This window comes from Lissotriton helveticus, chromosome 9 (assembly GCF_964261635.1).
Source record: "Lissotriton helveticus chromosome 9, aLisHel1.1, whole genome shotgun sequence".
NCBI lineage: Eukaryota > Metazoa > Chordata > Amphibia > Caudata > Salamandridae > Lissotriton > Lissotriton helveticus.
This window is the reverse complement of record NC_136070.1, coordinates 957,048,349-957,069,020: the sequence shown is the minus strand read 5'-3', so window position 1 is coordinate 957,069,020 and position 20,672 is coordinate 957,048,349. Positions and strand designations below refer to the sequence as shown.

Genomic DNA, 20,672 nt, shown 5'->3' with positions numbered 1-20,672 from the left:
TGGGGGTGTTTCAGCGCAACATTGGTACTGCTCCGCCCATCTTGTAGAAGAGCCCGTGGGTTGATCCCTTCCCACAAGATCAGTCTGGGGGCCCTCAGATAATGCCGAGTATCCAGGAGACGTAGAGGTTCTCTTCAGCAACCCAATGCAAAGAACTGATGCTACCCTCATTACTGACTGCTGCATAATGTGTGGTAGTAGTGCACTTTTGGCAATGTCTGTCTGCTGCATAATGTGTGGTAGTAGTGCACTTTTGGCAATGTCTGTCTGCTGCATAATGTGTGGTAGTGCACCTTTGGCAATGTCTGCCTGCTGCATAATGTGTTGTAATGCACTTCTGGCAGTGAATGTCTTCTGTATAACGTGTGATCACACACATTCTGCAGTGCCTGTCTCCTGTGTAATGGATGGTAGTGTACTTTCAGCAGACTTTTCATGCATTGATGAAATTAATACATATGACTCTCTTCCTGGAAGAGAGCATGCTACATTCTACTTACAGGTGTATGTATGACCTATTTCTATAAAACAGAAGTTATTTCCTGAAGATGGTAAAAAAACATCTCTCCCAGTTACTCCTGCGATCCATTTTGTGTTACGCCTGACCCGCTTCGTGTTACGCGCTATTCAGGTCTTTGCACCCACGCATATTTCTCCCTCTTATCGAAGTTGAAATGTTGGCATGTATGATATAGTGATACATTGAAACCCATTGGATGTGAGGAAAACAACAGTATGACATGTGACATTTTCATAGACATGGAAGGTTCACAGGTTCTCAAAAGAAAACATTTTACATTAGTCATGTCAACTTATTTTTAAAACCCATATTTTTCTAATTCATTATTTACAAGGTGTGTAACTGATACCTTCAATGTATGGCCTTTTGTTAGAGAATTCTCCTTCATTCTCTGTGTTTTTGTCTGTTGTATGTGTTTGTATGTGTGTTTCTGAGTACGTGCTCAGATGGACATGAAAGAGGTGTTCTGGCAGGTATAAGTCCTTCCTGCGCATGAGCACTCTGTAAGGACCTGGCATGTTCGTGTCTTTCGTTGCCGCCGCGTCCTGCATTGACTCAGTGAGTGCAGCTTGTTAAAGCGCGGCTAGCGTCCCTTTTCTGCCTTCATTGCTGCGCTTTATTTGACTGTTTATTTCCGTGTGTTTAAACTCTGAGTGTCCGCTTATATTATCTGGTGTTGAGGTCATGATATACGCCGTAGCCTTTGCTGCACTTGGGAGATGCGAGTATTTGTTATGGTGTTCGGGTTCACATTTGTGTGGGGGGTTTTATTTGGTTACAAAGGTTAGGGTGTGCGGGTTTACAGTAGTGGAAACCTTTAGCGATGTCTAATTATATTAAAACAATGTGTCTGGGTCTCGCTAAAGTTCTCACATCTCGGGTACTTTTTCCTGACTTTGTCCACGTTAAAGCCATGTGTAGCCTTTAATCTGTGTTGGGCATTACCGCTTAGTGCAGATTAAAAGAGTATATTGAGATTAATGATGATTCCGCATATAAGGTATTGAATAGGGCCCAAGTGGGCCTACCTAAAAACCTGAACACCGTTTAACATCTGTTGTGGCCAGCTCGGTTGCTGTTCCCCATACTATGCTAGGTGTGATTGTGCCGGTCCCTTGCTTCATGTTTTCCATTGTCTATAGTGGGGACACTGGGAGATCTGTACATGGGAGAAAGAGAGGTGTTCGTGGATGATCTGTCGGCCTGTCTTTTGTTGGTCCTTACGTGAAGTGGGCGTGTGCGGTTATTTACAAGTGGTTCCGTGTTATATGTGGGTTAAAATTAATGATGGTGAAGCTAGATATTTACAGCTGAACGGGTACTTTTGATTGCGCGAGGAGGTTTATGTGTTGCTCTTGTTTTAACGAGGTTTGAATTACAGATGTGCACTAAGCGCCTCGTCAGCGTTGTGTCCATTGGGTATTTTGCTGTTAAGCTGTATGATATACTTTGATTCCAATCTCCTCAAATTCCTTAGCCTGTTACCTCCTCTAGGATTTGGAGCCACGCTGTCAATTACAAAATACGTGAGCTCCTCTGTCCTGCCACTGTGTTGTGTATGTATGTGTCTTGCAAACGGGTAGGCTGGATCACCGTTACTGATCGCCCTCAAATGTTGGAGGATCCTGATGTGTACCGGGTGGATGGTACTCCCCACGTACAGTTTTTTGCAGGTACAACTGAGAACATACACTGCAAAATCAGTCTTGCAAGTGTAATGTTCTTTGATGGTGTATGGTGTCTGTCTAAAAGGGAAAACTACCTTCTTGGTGTTTACTCCGTGTTTGCAGGCCTTGCACTTTGAACACCTGTAAAAACCTGTCTGTGTGTTTAGCCATGATTTGGGTTTGGTCACTGTTGGTGCATAGTTGACTATTTCTTGCCTCATGGATATTGCTTTTCTGAAAGTGAGTTGAGGCAGTTTGGCGCATCTTGGTCCTATTGTGGGGTCTGATCTAATGAGAGGCCAGTGCTTGTACAGGATTTTGCGCACGTTACTGTGGTGTTTGTTAAATCCTGTTATTAGTCTAGGTATGAATGTTGCGGCCGATTGGTGTTCCCTGGCTGCTTTGGGTTTGCTGCTTAATAGTTTTTGTCTACTTAGTTTTTTGCTTTTCTCTCGTGCCTTTCCTAGTGTTTTTTCGTGGTAGCCTCTTTCTTTTAGTCTTGAAAAGAGACTCTCGGTGTTGGTATTTAAATCTGATTCTAAGCTGCAGTTTCTTTTCATTCTGAGGCATTCCGCATATGGTATGCTCTCTTTGAGACTTTTAGGTGGAAGCTGGTGGCGTGTAATAAAGTATTACCTGCTGTTTCCTTCCTGTGTGTTCTGGATTCTATTTTACCCCTACTTTGGCAGACCTCTAGATCCAAGAATACAATGCTGTCTGTGCTCGTGGAACAGGTGAATTTTAGGTTGAGGCTGTTCTCATGGATTGCTCTTGTAAACTCTTGGGCACTTTCCTCTGTTCTCCTCCACACCATGAAGATGTCATCTATGTATCTCTTGTAGAGTGCGATGTTGTTGCAGTATGTGTGGTTATGCTGGACCATGAGTACTTGCTCCTCCCACCACCCCATATGCATATTCGCATAGCTAGGGGCGAAGCAAGTACCCATGGCCGTCCCTTGTGTTTGTTGGTAAAGTAATTTGTCATGTGAAGGTATAACAACAGCATTGTGACGGCATGCGGGGTCACAGATGCGGGGTGAAGGTGCTTTACCTGCACAGCATGATGTTGGTCTTGCAGATCCTACCCACACTTAGGTAGACTTACTGATTTTGTCAAAGAGTCAAAACAGTAAAATATTTAAAAAGAAGAAGCCTATTGGCTTTATCAAGAGGTGAGCATATTAATATATAAATAGATCTATCAGCTTCCTCAAAAAATCATTTTTTTTTTAAATCAAATGAATATTTTACTACTTAACACAATTGCAATGTTTAATAGAGATTATATAAATGTTTAATAAAGTTTTAATTTTAAAAAAAAATCAACATGACAGTCTTATTATTAAACAGTTGTTCCAATGATTGCTTTCAGTGGGCTTAAAAATTTTGAAAAAAGGATTCAGAGACGTATTGCTTTAAAAAAAAATAATACTTTAAAAACATAAAACCAATATGTGTGTCTTTCTTTTAGCATTTTTCAGCCCACAAAATGTAAATCATAAAAACAACCACAAGAGGACTTGCACTCCTGCTGAAGAGCATAGAGCTCCAGCTAGGAGTGCTTTAAAATATGGTAAGTTCTCCTGGGGTCATGAATTTAATGACCTAGGAGGCTTACTGTTTTGTGTTTTTTTATGTTGCTGGGGGGCTGCTGCACTCCTACCTGCGCCCTGGGGGTGTTCTGGTCCTGAACCAGGACACCCACATTCTATTTGTAGGGAGGCCAGAGGAGCCCCAGGGCCCAAGAAAGCTCCTCACCGGCACCCACAGAGGGTACCAGTGGGAGCAGATTTTTTTTTATTGAGTAGGTGCCCCGGTGGCCACCTAAGGCATACACAGCTCCAATTTGTGTAGGGGCCCGCGGGGCGAACGCAAGGCTTCATTGGCCCCATTATTTTTCAAATGTGGGTGGGTGCCCAGCCCGGTCATCCACAATGACAGCCATTTCAGGGCTGCAGGCAGAGCCCCAGGGCCACCTGTGGCCCCAGCCATACTGGGGGATGGCAGGATAGGGCTCTCTGGGACACTGTATAGTACCAGGCACAAGGGGATGGGGTCCTGGTGCAGATACCGACACAGGGATTGGGTACACTGCACCCCTCTCCTTTTAAAATATATTCGGCCCCTGGGAGACGGGATCCTCAGGGCCTGTAGAGGCTCAGGAAGGGGGGCCACATGCTCGCTTCCCCTTCAATGGTACATCAGCTCCAGAGGATGGGGTTCCCGGAGATATAGAAAGCTCGTGAGTGGCGCTGTGCGCACACCCCCATCACTAAATAATATTAATATATATTGACCAGGACCTGCCCCATCCCAGGTGTTATTGAGAATTAAAAAAAATGTCAGCTGACTTTTTTTTTTGCAGCAATCCTGCAGGAGGGCGGCCAGATAACAGCAAAAAACTATTTTCTTTCAACATTTTGGCTGCTGTAGGGGTGGGTATCCTAACCTGTCCCATACATATCCTTTTTTAAACAAATTTTTTCTGGACAGGGTACTAAGTCCCCAGGGTCCTGAGATTACTGCTGCAACAATTTCTTTTATATTGCGCCAGCCAATCAGAGTGCTCACTCCTGAAGGAGCAAGAAGGCCAAAGGAGGAAAAAGCCCCCTAAGCCAATGAGAACGCTCTATTTTTTAAGTTGAAATCGTGGACCCCTGCGAGAGTCCCTCGAACTAAAACGTCCAGATATACAAATATTCTTTTACCTTAATTTCTCAAAAATTACTAAACCGATTTACACCAAACCACAAAACACACACTTTCTGGAACAATATCTACCTTACTGCCAAATTTGAGGGACCAGACTCAAGCAAGCTGGTACATGAAAGAGCTCAGACTCCCCAAACACCATCTCAAGCAATTCGGGAACAGACGGAGATAGACCCACAATGACACTGATAAAAACACCTACAAATAAGCCCTAAGATTATACTACCAGCAAATTGGATCATACCTCACCGAACATATCAGTCAGGAGAAACCGCACCAAGGAAATCTTCTTCATCATGAAGAGCTTCACAATCCCTGCTGCAAACTCGTCTAGCATCTCCCCCTTGCTGAACCTCTGCTTTAAGCTCTCCCACTTTTTTAGCACTAATATCAGCAACATCTATAACAACTTCAACCCCGGCCGGCTTTATTACCATCATACAAAGCACTCTTACTCGTGAAGACATGCCCTAAGAAATCCACCATGACTACCTTGTACACCATCACCACGTTAGAAACCACTATTACCTTGCACTCCATCCTTTCTGGAGGACAATCTGAGCCCTGCCCTCACTGCATCTTTACCAAAGGATTGGACTGCAACCAGCTGAGCACTAACCCAGATACTTGAAAAAAATGCACTGACACAGCCACTTCCCCGGACGCCTGGAAGCATGCCACATTACTAGCCCTCCTGAATAAACCCTTTGTTTGCCTGAAACACTAGCTAAGTACCGCCCGATCCCCTTGCTGCCCTACCCTTCCAAAGTCCTGGAGAAAACTCATCAATAAGCGACTAGCTGACCACCTAAAACACACAGCCATTCTCAACACAACCCAATCTGGTTTCAGGCCCAACAGCAATGAGACTAACCTCACAGCTGCTACAAGTGACATCTGACGGATCATGGACAACGGAAACACCATTGTCTTCATTCAACAATTACAGTACGCCGGCATACAAGGACCTGTTTTTTGTTGGATCTGCTCCTTCCTCTGCAGCCACACCCAGTCAGTGCCCACACACTGGATAACCTCTTTTAAAGAGTACCCCGCGCTACCAGCCTCACACTGTTTTAACACCTACATGGCACCTCTCGTAAACCTCATCCAAACCCACACAATGTCCAGCTCACCCTGTCTGACGAAATGTCCAGCACCAACTTCAACTAGTGTATGTCCAACATCGCGAGATCAATGAAGACCAACTGTCTAAAACTCAACACTCACAAAACGGAAGAGGTACTCCTTGGAGGAATTGCCTCGCTATTAAACTTCACTCACTTGGAGGTTCAGCAGTCCTCAAACTAACTCCTTAACCGGGTCCGCCAAGCCAAGTAATTTGGAATTATACTGGATCACCAATTTTTGAATTATACTGGATCACCAATTCTCAAGACCAAATCGATTTTCTACCCCCTTCAGATTCTGGAGAAAAAAAAAGTAATCTTCAAATCAAATGTTTGATCAACACACGCAGAACCATCACCTAAGCCTTCATCATCAGCAGGCTGTACTAGGGCAACATACTTTATTTCGGCATTAATGCCCAACTGACCAGATGACTTCAGGTCATACAAAATGCAGCAGACAAACTCACTCAGGCAAACATATAACCTCGCACCTCAGAGACAATCACTGGCTCCCAGTTCATAAATGCGCATACTTCAAGCTCCTCACCCCCACTTGCAAAGCACTACACAACCTATACGCTTCTACCTCAAAAGCTGCATAAACTTCCACACACTGACCAGACGCCTGAACTCAGCCGGACTTCTGCTCGCTCACATCCACCGAATACACTGAGCCGGTGGTTGCCCCTTCTTCCATGCTCACAACCCCTGGAATGACCTTGTAGGAGAGTAGGGACTGCAATCCTATGGTCACCCCAGATGTTTGCTTTTTGCTTCACTGGTTTACGACTTTCCCTGGCTGTGGGCCTGCTAATCAGACCCACAGCTTAGCTGTTCTCTCTCTAAATTGACATCCATGTACTTTAGGTGCATTTACCAATTGGTATTGGGACACCTTATCAGCCCCTGTACAGTGTACCTTAGGTACCCAGGGCATAGGTGAACCCAAGGCCTACCAGGGGCTGAAGCATGTATTATGCCACCCCTGGCTGGCCATCTAAACAGACACAACTGGCTGGTAAGACAGCTGGGGCAAGGTGGTGTAATCACCCTTTGCTGTAGATATAGTATACCTATATCTAAACCCAAAATGGACAGATATACTCCTATCAGTCACTCCTATGGCAGGCCTTATCAATCCTGAAGGCAGAGTGCTTGGAATTATGTGAGATGGTGCTCTAGCATGAGCTGAGCCTGTCTGCAGCTTGCGGAACCAAGTCCTTATAGCTGTTCCATGATAACGCTATACCATATACTCTTAAGTGCATTATAATCCTCGCGGTTATTGCCAACTTTGGTATAGCATTATCAAAACATGTCGAGTAAGGTGTCATACGAATCGGAATACTACCCCCTCGCCAGTTCTGGCGACGGGGGTAGCATTCCACCCTTTTAGAGGGACAGGACATGTATGTAACTGTGAACCCCGGTTAAAGTTAACCCGAGCCTCAGCATCACAAAATGGATGCTGCCACCACAGACACAAGTCTGACCTCCTGCTGCTGGGAGTCCTTCCAGCGAGGGAGGCCTGGACAAAGGGTTTCCTGCCTTGGGAGGTGCTAGCACCACCCCAGACAGGATTTTGTGTATTAGGTAGGAAAGGCCTGAAAGGAATGAGACATGCCTGGGGCACACAAGGTGCCCTGTGCATACACCGGTTCAAACCAGTTGCTGGGGCACTCCAGCCCCAGCTCTGGCGCGAAACCGGACAAAGGATAGGGGGTGTAACCACCCCCCTTCCTGGTCCCACCCATGGGAGGGACCTAGTCGCTAGTGCAACCCCCTTTAGCAGGATAAAGGTAGGAGCTGGTCCAATTCCAAGTTAGATTAATCCTGACAACTTTACAAGAAGAAACTCTGGACTTCGACGTTCTGCTCCACAGAAGACTGAAGAATCTCCCTTGTGGGCAAGGAGTGTCCACCCTGCAACTGCAGGCACCATCAAGTGTCCTAGTGGTCCACTTTGTCGTCCTTCCTGCCAGATCCAGACTTCAGAGCCCGACGAGACCCGGATTCCCAGACCTCTCCGACCTCTACCCACATCTGCAGCACAGCTGAGACCCGTGGGTGCAACGAGACACGTGGGACCGGCCATCTAGAAGAGCCTGCACTTCGCTTCCAGCACGACTTCCGAGGTATCCTCGAGAAAGTGCTTTGGGGACTGAGAAGCCCCAGCCCCGAGCAGCTCCTGCACCGAAGACCAGCCCCCCAGCATCCACGAGATCTGCGTGGGGCCCTTTTGCTTGGTTGCTGCTCGACGCGTTGTCTGGTCACTTGCCGGCTGGCTAGTGACCTCCTAGACGACGATCCTTGAAATCTTCACTGCTGGTCTGGTTGCTCCAGACTGGCCCTTGCTTCCTTCCAAAAGAGAAGCACCCCGGACTCTCCTAGTCCGCACCAGACGCCTTTTCCACTCACCGCGTGGGTTGCCTTTGCCAAGGCCTGTTGATGCCGAATCCGGAACAGACACCGCCGACACCGAGAGCCTGCGTGGGACAGCTCGTGCCTCCATCCTGGTCGAAGACACCTCCTGGTCCACGTGGCTGCAGAGTCAAGCGTCCACTCTTCACCTGATCGCGACGACATCTGGTTCCTTCCTGGTTCCACACCGGTCACTGGCTAGTGACTTTGAACATTGTCCCCTCTGCTTTCAGGTCTTCAACTTCCCCGATCCACCCGTGTATCACACCGGACATCTTCCTCCTGGTAGCCTGCAGCATCTTTCTCCAAGGCTCCATAGACTTCGACGCGGAAACCCGACACACTTTGACACCTATGCACCCGCAGCCCGTGGGTGAGGTAACAAGAGCATTTCGGTGCTCAAGGGTAGATTAACTCTCCTAGTGTCCAGATTTCCAGTCGTTTTAGTCCTAGATAGTGAAGACTGTCCGTACTTACCTTTTTCGTAAACTGTACTGTCCATTGACTTTGTTCCGCATCTCGCGTGTGAGTTCACACTCTGCACACGATTCCCGTGAGCCTCCTGTTACTTACCTAAGGTTAAGATAGTGTAGTCCCAGCGATCCTACAGCCTCTGGACAGCTCAATTCCTTCTATCGATTTCCTTATACCATTTACTTAGTATATGGTTTGTCATGCCCCAAAGAGATTGTCATGTGCTTAGCCCTCTGATCTCATAAAGAGTTCAGAGGTGTTTGTTATAAATAAATATACTGTTTATTTTCATAACAACCTGTGTGGTGTCCTTTCATCTGGTATTCAAGGGGTTATATGTGGTAAAACAGCTGGTTTCACATGCCAAAAGAGTTTAGCCTAAGACTGCTTCGTCCATGCTACCATTAGAATAGCTGGTCTATAAGGTTGACTTACAACCAATCACCATAAGCGTTGTTTGGACTGATACAAGGTGATCACTAGAACTAGTGAGCATCATATATCAGGCCAACTTCACACAGACCTCAGCCTAAAAATCACAGCCACTTCATCAATACTAGTATTCCGCAAGAAACTGACATGTCTCTTTACCGAGACCTCCACCCCAGTCATATCAGTCTCTGATTATTAGTGCCAGGATACCCTCCCGGGTGAGAACACACTTTGAAAGTAAGCTTACTATAACTAAGCTAAGACCACAAGCCCGGTCAACCTCTGGATTCTACTAATACCCTAATTACCTTTTTTTGCAAACAACAAAGTGCAATATATGCTTCCGCTGGCTTGGAATGATGATAACCGTGGTAGCAAGGCTGGTGTTAGAAAATATCAGTATGGATTTCACCATTAGCGTTAAAAACAAGTCCTCTCAGATCCAGTGTGGCATTTAAAATCATAGTGCTCAAAGTACATGAACGGAATGTCTACTTGTATGAAATACTTGTCCAGTCCCAGACACATTTCTATGGATCCACGTTTGCCTGTAATTATTTTCACTATATTATTCCAATGTGTACTCCCTCAATAACCTGCCTGAACTTCTACCACCCCGGACATTAACCAGGCGTCAGGATGTGGGTAGGTTTCACGAGTAGGAAACCTGCAATAGCGGTGGTTCACCCGCGCCAGTGCTGCGGAAAATTCGGACGTCCTAGGCTGGGGATCATCTACAATCCCTTCTGGATCTGGAAAATATTTTTCTCCCACCCACTTCTCCCTCTCTCTGATTATCCATGACACAGGGACGGTACTTCATAGGAGACCTCTTGACCATCCCCCCTACTTTAGAGTAGATTAGGTTTCTTGTCCCTCCCTGTTATATTAACCAGTAAACACAATTCAGGATACGTTTTTTCTAAAATAGAGCAGGAATAAGATAATGTACTAATAGTTTTAAATAACACCAGCAAATGTCTACATATGCTTCTGACACTGTTTGGTACAGGATGGATTTCACAGTTTACTTTAAAAAGAAGACCTTGCATCACACAACCAGTATGGCACTTCTCAATGTGTACTTCCCAGATACGTTGTCTGGTTCTCTACTTCCAGAAACATTAACCTGGAACTACAATTCAGGGCCAGGTTGTCTGCAAACTTGTAATCTGTAAACCTCACTTGGGTTATATCTGCTCAGATATTATGCCCCCTACAAAATAACCAGAATACAAAAAACAGTAATGAAATATTTAGGAAATATATCTAATATACCTTTAAACATTCTGCATCCAGAGGTGCTTCTCCTTCTCCACCAATATCAAAGAACAGCTTTTGGATTATGTGCCTGTTGCTGACCTGAAAAACACATCCACAGTGAAAGCAACATTTCAGCAGAAAGAAAAACCAATAAAATAATTTTTACAAAAAAGTTTAAATTCTCTTCAGAATTTTAAGATTTTCCATTCAATACCTAGAAGATTGTTTTAAACTATTTGACACGGAAAACACTGATATAGAATTCTTACAACACTCAACTATCGTCCAAGCCACTATTAAAATATTCATTTGTGTTCTTTTTTTTTTAAATACTTTTTATTAGTTTTTTTTTTTTTAAATGTATCCCCCTACCCCGGGGGTGTAGAACATAGCATTATTTACAGTTATGGTCACAATCCAGATATACACTACATACAATACATACAAGAATAGAGAAATAATAATCCAATTAGTCCGATATGCTACTAAAGAAAAATAGAACCAGGGCAGACAAGATCATTTATATTTACATTTAACATATGTCTCTAATGAATCCATTCAAATTTTTCTTATACTTCCTCCTTCCAAATTGATATTGGTTCCCATATTTTCAAGCCTAGTTTCCTCCCCTTTTTTCCTTTTCTAGCATATATTGCCTTCTCCAAATTATATATATTTAGAATCTTAGCTAACCATTGTTGGAATGTGGGTGGTATCTGGTCAAGCCACATTGAAGCAATACTTAGTCTCAGTACAGCCATTGCAACAAAAATGAAATAACTTCCTTCTCCCATTATACCATCTGAATTCACCCCAAGTAATATTACTGAGGGGGACAAGGTGATTTCTAATTTTAAAGCCCTCTGCATGAATTTTTTAATATCTTCCAAGATTATTAATAAGTGTGGGCATGTTGCAAATATATGCACTATGTCTGCCTGGTTACTTCCACATCTTGGGCAATTAATTCCAGTGACCGCCCCCCATTGTGCTAATTTTGCCGGAGTATAATATAGACGGTACAGTGTCTTGTAGTGTTGGGCCTGTAATGCAGCAGAACACAATACATTCTGTCCTAGTTCTAATGACATTTTAAAGCAATCCAGTTCGACCTCCAGCTTATTTGCCCAACCTTCCCCCCACTTACCCATATCATCTTGTCTTGATTTAAGTAGTTCAGCATAAAACTTTTTAATCTTACATTCGACTCCCTCCTGTATCACCTCCAAGATGTCATTTTTCTCAAAACCGCATGGGCCTCCCCTTTTATTTGCCATAAAGCTTCTTACTTGTAGGTATTTAAAAAAATGTCTAGTGTCAATACCATATTTCAATTGCATATCATTAAATTGCATAATGCCATCAATGTCCATCAAATCTCCCACCCTCGCAATTCCCTTCCTTAGCCATGTCGCAAACACTATATCAGAAAAGATATCAGGAGGGAACACTGGGTTATTGTTAATTCTTGTATATCTGTTAATTTTCCCCAAACCATACTTTTTACAAAAGGCCTTCCAAATACCGTGTGCGGCTATAAGAGTCTTAAACCGAGTTCTCTTAAAGTAGGCTGTATCAAACTGTCTGAGTAATATATTATTTACCTCTTCTCCCATTAAAAGTCCATATATAGCTAGTGTTCCTAATTCGTCCTCCCCTTCCGCCTCAGCTCCTCCTATCAATCCGACCATGTATTGTAAGGCAGCAGCCCAAGAATATAATTTCAAATCAGGGAGTGCCCAGCCTCCTCGCTCCCGTGGTAGTGCTATGAATCTTAATGCTCTTCTAGTCTTACCCTTGGACCAGAGAAATCGGTTAATCATTTGCTCTAACTTTTTAAACCATAGATTGTCAAACATAAGTGGAATTGCCCTGAAAATATACAAGAACTTGGGGAGTACAAGCATCTTGATGATATTTGTCTTACCAACTATCGAGAGGTGAAGGTTTTCGAGTCTATCTAAATCTTTACTAACTTTAGTCAGTATAAGATCCATATTTAATTCCACCACTTTCTCCAAGTCTGATGTGATTATAATTCCAAGATATATTCCCGCCTTTATCACTCATTGGTCCTGACATATTGTTTTATCATTTTTTATTATTTGAGTCTTGCTAGTATTTAGGGAATACCCTGATATTTTTCCAAATTTCTTAGCTTCCAGTTCTACCTCCTTTATAGCCTCTGTGGGTGACGATGTTATAACAGCCACGTCATCAGCATATGCAAGTATTTTACAATCCCCTCTATATGTAGTAATAGGTGTTATGTTTTCATTCAATTCCATCCTGCGGATAAGTGGATCCAAATACAGAGCAAAGAGTAGTGGCGAGCAGGGACAACCCTGTCTGGTTCCCCTATTAATTTGTATTGTTTTAGTTACTCCTGAGTTTATTCTTACAACAGCAACCGGCTCTCTATATAATACTTTTATTGCATTCACAAAATTCGCGCCAAATCCTGCTCTGCTTAACACACTCCATAAATATTTCCAAGACACCCGATCGAATGCCTTTTCGGCGTCTAATAGTAATGCCGCGATCGGGTCTCCTGTAACTTCCATTTTATCAAATAGGGTTATGAGCTTCCGTGTATGATGGGTAGTTCCACGCCATGGTATAAACCCATGCTGATTATTAGTGACAAGCGGGGTAATGGTGCTCGCAAATCTAGTTGCTAACACCTTTGAGTAGATCTTTGTATCTGTATTCATTAAAGTTATAGGCCTGTATGACCCAGGTTCCATAGCTGTTTTCCCTTTCTTTAAAATAACTACGATCTCAGCAGTTGACCAAGAGCCTGGTATTGATATCCCCAACTGGGCCTGTTGCATAGTAACCACCATATCCTTCCCAAGGACTTTCCAGAAAACTTTATAAAACTCTAGCGGTATCTTGTCCGGGCCAGCTGCTTTCCCAGAGGGTAGATTTGTAAGAGCCATCTCAACTTCTTGTAAATCAAGTGGGATATCTAACCTTTCCCTTTCTTCATCTTTCAGTTCTGCCCTTGGTGTATCATTCAGGTATGCTGTAATTTCATCTATATCTTTCTCTTGCTGTTCTTCATATAATTTCATATAGAATTGTCTAAAGACTTCTCTGATCTCTAAAGTGTCTGTCACGACCTTCCCAGAACTATCTTTAACCGCTTTTATCTCCCCTATCGCTGTCTTTTGCCTTGCTCGTACTGCCAATGTTCGACCTACTCGTTCACTTATCTCGTGGCACTTCTCCCTATTAGACACATATATATTTGCTGCCTTAAGTGCAATATGTTCCTCTACCTCCATTCTTGCCTTAGCTAATTTCATTATGGCAGATTCCACTGAATTATCAGGTGTTGTTGTCACTCCACCTACTATATTTGTTACACATTCATTCAGTTCTTCCTCAGCTAGGAGTAACTTTTTGTTAAGAATTTGATTTCTATATTGCTCGTCTCCTTTTATTTACGCTAAAACTTAAAGTCTCCCCTTGCACCCCGGCCTTAAAACTGTCCCAGACCATACCATCCACTGTAGTCCCTCTATTTAGTGCCAGGTATTCCTCAATCCAACGCGTCATGTGCTGAATATATGTCTCGTCCTGTAAAAGTGCTCTTTCAAAAGTCCATACTATGTCCCCTCTTGGGATTACTGCTGCTCTTATAGTTATAATTAGGGGATTGTGGTCAGCCAATAAGCGTGGTAGCCGTTCAATCTGTGTATTTGAAACATAAATACTGCTAACCATGAAGTAATCCAATCTTGTACTCACCCTATGAGGCGCAGAGTAGTATGTAAATCCCATCTCTCCCGGCTTTAAAACATCCCATATATCTAGTAGACCATTATTCCTTGCCATAGAGCAAATTGCTCGATAGACTCTTTTTTTCCTTCCTCTGTATCTTAAAGATGATCCTATTCCTAGTCCTAGTCCCAGCCCCCCAGCCCCTTTGATATTAAGTTCTCCTCCCAACAAAATACGAGGGGCCCAAGTGGCCAACTCTACATCTACTTGTTCAAAGATTTCTGGATCGTCCCCTGTAGAGCCATAAATAGAGCCGAGAGTTATCCATTCCCCCCCCCCACTAAGCATTCTATCAGGGCCCATCTCCCCCAAGTATCTTCCAATCTCTTCCTAGTAATTACATCCCTCTGTCTAGATAGTATTGCAACTCCTCTATTCCTAGACATCTGTTTTGAAAAAGCTAAAACAGTAAAGCCCAGTTGTTCCAGTAATTGTACTTCAGTTGCTTGAATATGTGTTTCTTGTAGGAGTAAAAAATCCAGTCTCAGACTTCTTATTAAAACAGACACTTTTTGCCTTTTTTGTCTATCATTTAAACCGCACACATTCCATGTCATTATCCGTAAAGCCATCAAAAAAAATCACTTAATTGAACAAATCTTGTCTTACCCCTCAAATCAACCACTGTCTTAACCGAACATAAATCCCACTCTTGTTTAATATTCAATATCTTTTGAATTTTCTCTTCTTTTATTCCTCTGTAATAGCTTGTTACATTGTGTCCCACACCCCTTTTTTAGCCACTCCCCCACCCCTGTGTCCCCACCCCGACGGTCCCACCCCCCCTACTGGCAAATAGGTCCGTAGGACCTATGTGTGGCAGCTGTGACCGCATGGGAGCTTCGTGTCCTCCGCCCTCCCCTACATTAAATCCTACCATGACATTCATTAGAAATCACCACAACCCCTTAAACAGATACCCCCTGAAACTATTATTTACAGTTATTCCCCCCCCCCTCACAATCCAGACCTCCCAAATCATATCTATTTCTTTTTACCGCCTCTTGACATAAGAGCCACCGTACTCTCCTTATCCTTATCGGCATGTGGCGGATTCTCTTTTAACCATGTCAGAAATTCTTGAGCTTTGATCTCGGAGTGAAAAATCTTAAACTGGCCGTCCCTTACCACTTTCAATCTGCTGGGGAACAGTAAGTATGCCTCGCATCCTATCTTTTGAAATTGTGAAATCAGTTCACGCATTCTCCATCTCCTTTCTACTGTCGCGTGGCAAAAGTCTGGTCTTGTAAAGAATTCAACATCCTTATACCTAGATTTAGCCTGTGGTTTTGCCTTTGCCATGACCTCCTCTCTCAAAAGATAGTTGCCTACATATATAAGAATCGCTCTGGGCTTCACTAGTCATTTGTATTCTTAGTGTAAATCCCCACCAGTTTTGTGGCACAAAGAACACTTATTAGTTACAAGTACAACACAGTGTTCGAAAATTACTTGGACACTCAGCACTTAGGTAGACTATGAGAAAAGGTTAACCCACAATCAAATGGCTGTTAGCTTATGGCTGTGTTCTATATAGGTTGAAATAATGTTTTAGGCTTTCCCTTTATGTCTTAAGTGTCTAGAATTGTTCTTGTGTGGTTGGGTCCTATCCTGCGTCCCCGGCCCCTGTGTTTCTCTTATCAGAGTACTGAATTCTCCAAGCATGGACCCCCATGGATAAAGGGGTCTGGTATTTTAGATCTACATTTCTTTCGTATTAGGATTTCTTGAATTTACAACTGTGATGAATAGGTTGATTGCACAGTCCGATATACAGGTCATCAGTCATCCAGAAGTCAAAACAAGTTCTGTGCAGAAGGGATTTTAGGGATTGCAGTCCAGTTCCAGATTACACCTTCCCTAGCATGCATAGAGGGCTCACACAATTTTTTTTATTTAATACAATTTATTTTAGAAAAACTGAATTTTATTTATTGCCCGATATTCTCTCCCTGTCTCCCTTACCACCAAATGAAAAATCTAAACTACCACCGCAGAACATGATTAGAACGATAAACCGGTATTAAATATGGCTTGGTTTGTCTTTTAAAAAAAGAACACAGATTTAAAGGTCGATAGACTAAATACTCCCAATACCTGCTAAACGTAGCTCATCCACAAGGATGAAAGAAAAAAGGAGCTTTGACCTGCTCTTATCTATGAAGGTGATGTCGTCCACACATTTTAAGATGGCTTGGATCCAAGGGACCTCATTTCAGGAGGAGCGGCATTGGAAAAGGTTTTCTGAGCTTGTGCATAAGCTAAAAGTAGAGCTCAGGTTACCAGACAACGGTTAAAACAAATCTCTCAAAATAAGATACAAAACAAGGACGGTTACTCAAAGTAACATCAATTATTTATGCAGTACCTGAATTCTGCACTGTGGACATGTCCGGTTAGGTGCCGTGCTAAACCACTGGTTAAGGCTGGAGACGGAAAAAACATCAAATTATGGACCAAAATTAAATACAAATGACACAATTGATCTACAGTTACAAAATGACATCACAGTTATGCAGTAATGACATAATGCAGTACATGTTAGAGATTCAATTAGACACCCAATTCAAGTGCAATTCTAACAAATCCTCAATATAGTATAACACACGAAACTTGAAATCTGGGCGCTTGCACCCGGTAGAATACTTTTTGGAATGGAAACTGCAACCGCTTGGGTAGAACTGAACAGATAATCTTATATGTACTTAAGAACTAGAAAGATTATCCTTGTAAGCACAAGACATGGTCCTTAAAGCAAATTTTGGGCAGTTTTTTTAGGTCTCGCCTGTCAATGCGCATGCGCATTGAGCAGAGCGAGACTATAGAGGCTTAAACAGAGCTTACCTACACTGGCGATTCACTGGCGATTTGATGAAGTGCATGTGCACTTTTAACTCACTGCGCAAGCGCAATTAGTTAAAATGCGCGTGCACAGCATCAAATCGTCAGCCTGGTGCCGCCAGCAGCTCTTCCCTCTCCGTCCCCTGCTGCATCAAAGGCTTTGCGCTCTGCCTCAGCCCAGCCATTCTCCTCCCCTAATTACCCCCTGCTGCATCAAAGGCTTTTTCACGGCCGGCCGGCCATGCTTTCAGTTTCACGGCCGGCCGTGTCTCCTTTTCTTTTTTTTTTTTCATGAATTGAATGCGCTCACTGGTAATCTCCCCATCTCTTGCCCACAATGAATGGATAACCAACATGTATAAAACCTCCTCATGAGTGCTGCAAAGCCCACAGCCCCCCTCCCCTCCGACATACTTTAAGAAATCCAGGAATGCTGCTGATTTCATCTGCCGTTAAGAGCTCGCAGCGTCTCAGAACCAGCTTGCTTTTTTTTAGGCATGCCATAAGTATGCGCTATATCCACATCCACATCCACCACCACTTCCACCACCGCATACACCACCACATCCACCATGACATCCACCGCCACATCCACCGCCACATCCACCGCCACATCCACCGCCCCATTCACCGCCCCATCCACCGCCACATCCACCGCCACATCCACCACCATCGCATCCACCACCACATCCACCATCGCATCCACCACCATCGCATCCACCACCACATCCACCACCACATCCACCACCACCACCACATCCACCATCACATCCACCACCACATTCACCACCACATCCACAGCATCCACCACCACCACCACCACACCCACCACCACCACATCCACCACCACCACGTCCACCCCATCCACCACCACCGCATCCACCACCACATCCACCGCCACATCCACCACCACCGCATCCATCACCGCATCCATCACCGCATCCACCACCACATCCACCACCGCATCCACCACCACCACATCCATCACCACCACATCCATCACCACATCCACCACCACATCCACCACCACATCCATCACCACATCCATCGCCACATCCACCACCACATCCACCGCCACATCCACCACCACATCCACCACCACATCCACCACCACATCCACCGCCACATCCACCGCCACATCCACCGCCACATCCACCGCCACATCCACCACATCCACCACACCCACCACCACTACATCCACCACCACTACATCCACCACCACATCCACCACACCCACCACCACTACATCCACCACCACTACATCCACCACCACATCCACCGCATCCACCACCGCATCCACCACCACATCCACCATCACCACCGCATCCACCACCACATCCACCATCACCTCCACCATGACATCCACCGCCGCCAGATCCACCACCACCACATGCACCACCACCGCATCCACCACATGCACCACCACTGCATCCACCACCACATCCACCACCACATCCACCGCATCCACCACCACCACATCCACCACATCCACCACCACATCCACCACCACATTCACCACCACATCCAACACATCCACCACCACTTCCACCACCACTGCATCCACCACCACCACATCCACCACCACATCCACCTCCACATCCACCATGACATCCACCACCACATCCACCGCATCCACCACCACATCCACCACATCCACCACCACATCCACCACCACATCCACCACCACATCCACCACCACATCCACCACCACATCCACATCCACCGCCACATCCACCGCCACATCCACCGCCACATCCACCGCCACATCCACCGCCACATCCACCGCCACATCCACCGCCATCGCATTCACCACCACATCCACCACCACATCCACCACCACCACCTCCACCACCACCTCCACCACCACCTCCACCACCACCTCCACCGCCATCGCATTCACCACCACATCCACCGCCATCGCATTCACCGCCACATCCACCGCCACATCCACCGCCACATCCACCGCCACATCCACCACATCCACCGCCACATCCACCGCCACATCCACCGCCACATCCACCGCCACATCCACCACCACCACATCCACCACACCCACCACCACATCCACCACCACCACACCCACCACCACTACATCCACCACCACTACATCCACCACCACCACCGCATCCACCATCGCATCCATCACCACATCCACCACCACCACATCCACCACACCCACCACCACCACATCCACCGCATCCACCACCACCACATCCACCGCATCCACCTCCACATCCACCATGACATCCACCATGACATCCACCACCACATCCACCACCACCACATCCACCACATCCACCACCACATCCACAACCACCTCCACAACCACCTCCACCACATCCACCACCACATCCACCACCACCTCCACATCCACCGCCACATCCACCGCCACATCCACCGCCACATCCACCGCCATCGCATTCACCACCACATCCACCGCCACATCCACCGTCATCGCATTCACCACCACATCCACTGCCACATCCACCGCCACATCCACCGCCACATCCACCGCATCCACCACCACATCCACCTCCACATCCACCATGACATCCACCACCACATCCACCACCACCACATCCACCACCACATCCACAACCACCTCCACCACATCCACCACCACATCCACCACCACCTCCACATCCACCGCCACATCCACCGCCATCGCATTCACCACCACATCCACCGCCACATCCACCGTCATCGCATTCACCACCACATCCACCGCCACATCCACCGCCACATCCACCGCCACATCCACCACCACATCCACCACCACATCCACCGCCACATCCACCACATCCACCGCCACATCCACCGCCACATCCACCACACCCACCACCACATCCACCACCACCACACCCACCACCACACCCACCACCACTACATCCACCACCCCATCCACCACCACCACCGCATCCACCACCATCGCATCCATCACCACATCCACCACCACCACATCCACCACCACCACATCCACCACACCCACCACTACATCCACCACCACCGCATCCACCACCACCACCACCACCACCGCATCCACCACCACATCCACCACCACCGCATCCACCACCACCGCATCCACCACCACATCCACCACCACCACCACATCCACCACCACCACCACATCCACCACCACCACCACATCCACCACCACCACCACATCCACCATCACCACCACATCCACCTCCACATCCACCTCCACCATCACCTCCACCATCACCACCGCATCCACCACCGCATCCACCACCGCATCCACCACCGCATCCACCACCGCATCCACCACCGCATCCACCACCACATCCACAACCACCACCACATCCACCACCACATCCACCACCACCACCACCACCACATCCACCACCACCACCACCACCACATCCACCACCACATCCACCACCACATCCACCACCACCAC

The 20,672-nt window shown here is 45.9% G+C and overlaps 1 protein-coding gene across 1 annotated transcript in view; it reads right to left on the bottom strand.

Moving 5' to 3' along the window:
• The window catches only part of TRAIP (TRAF interacting protein), a 185,639-nt gene that overhangs the window by 105,705 nt on the left and 59,262 nt on the right, over nt 1-20,672 (bottom strand). Inside the window, exons 2-3 of the mRNA XM_078661235.1 lie at nt 16,782-16,839; nt 10,640-10,723 (exon numbers count right to left, since the gene is read on the bottom strand). Of these exons, the coding sequence (XP_078517361.1) occupies nt 10,640-10,723; nt 16,782-16,839 (142 nt within the window). The remainder of the gene's footprint in view (nt 1-10,639; nt 10,724-16,781; nt 16,840-20,672) is intronic.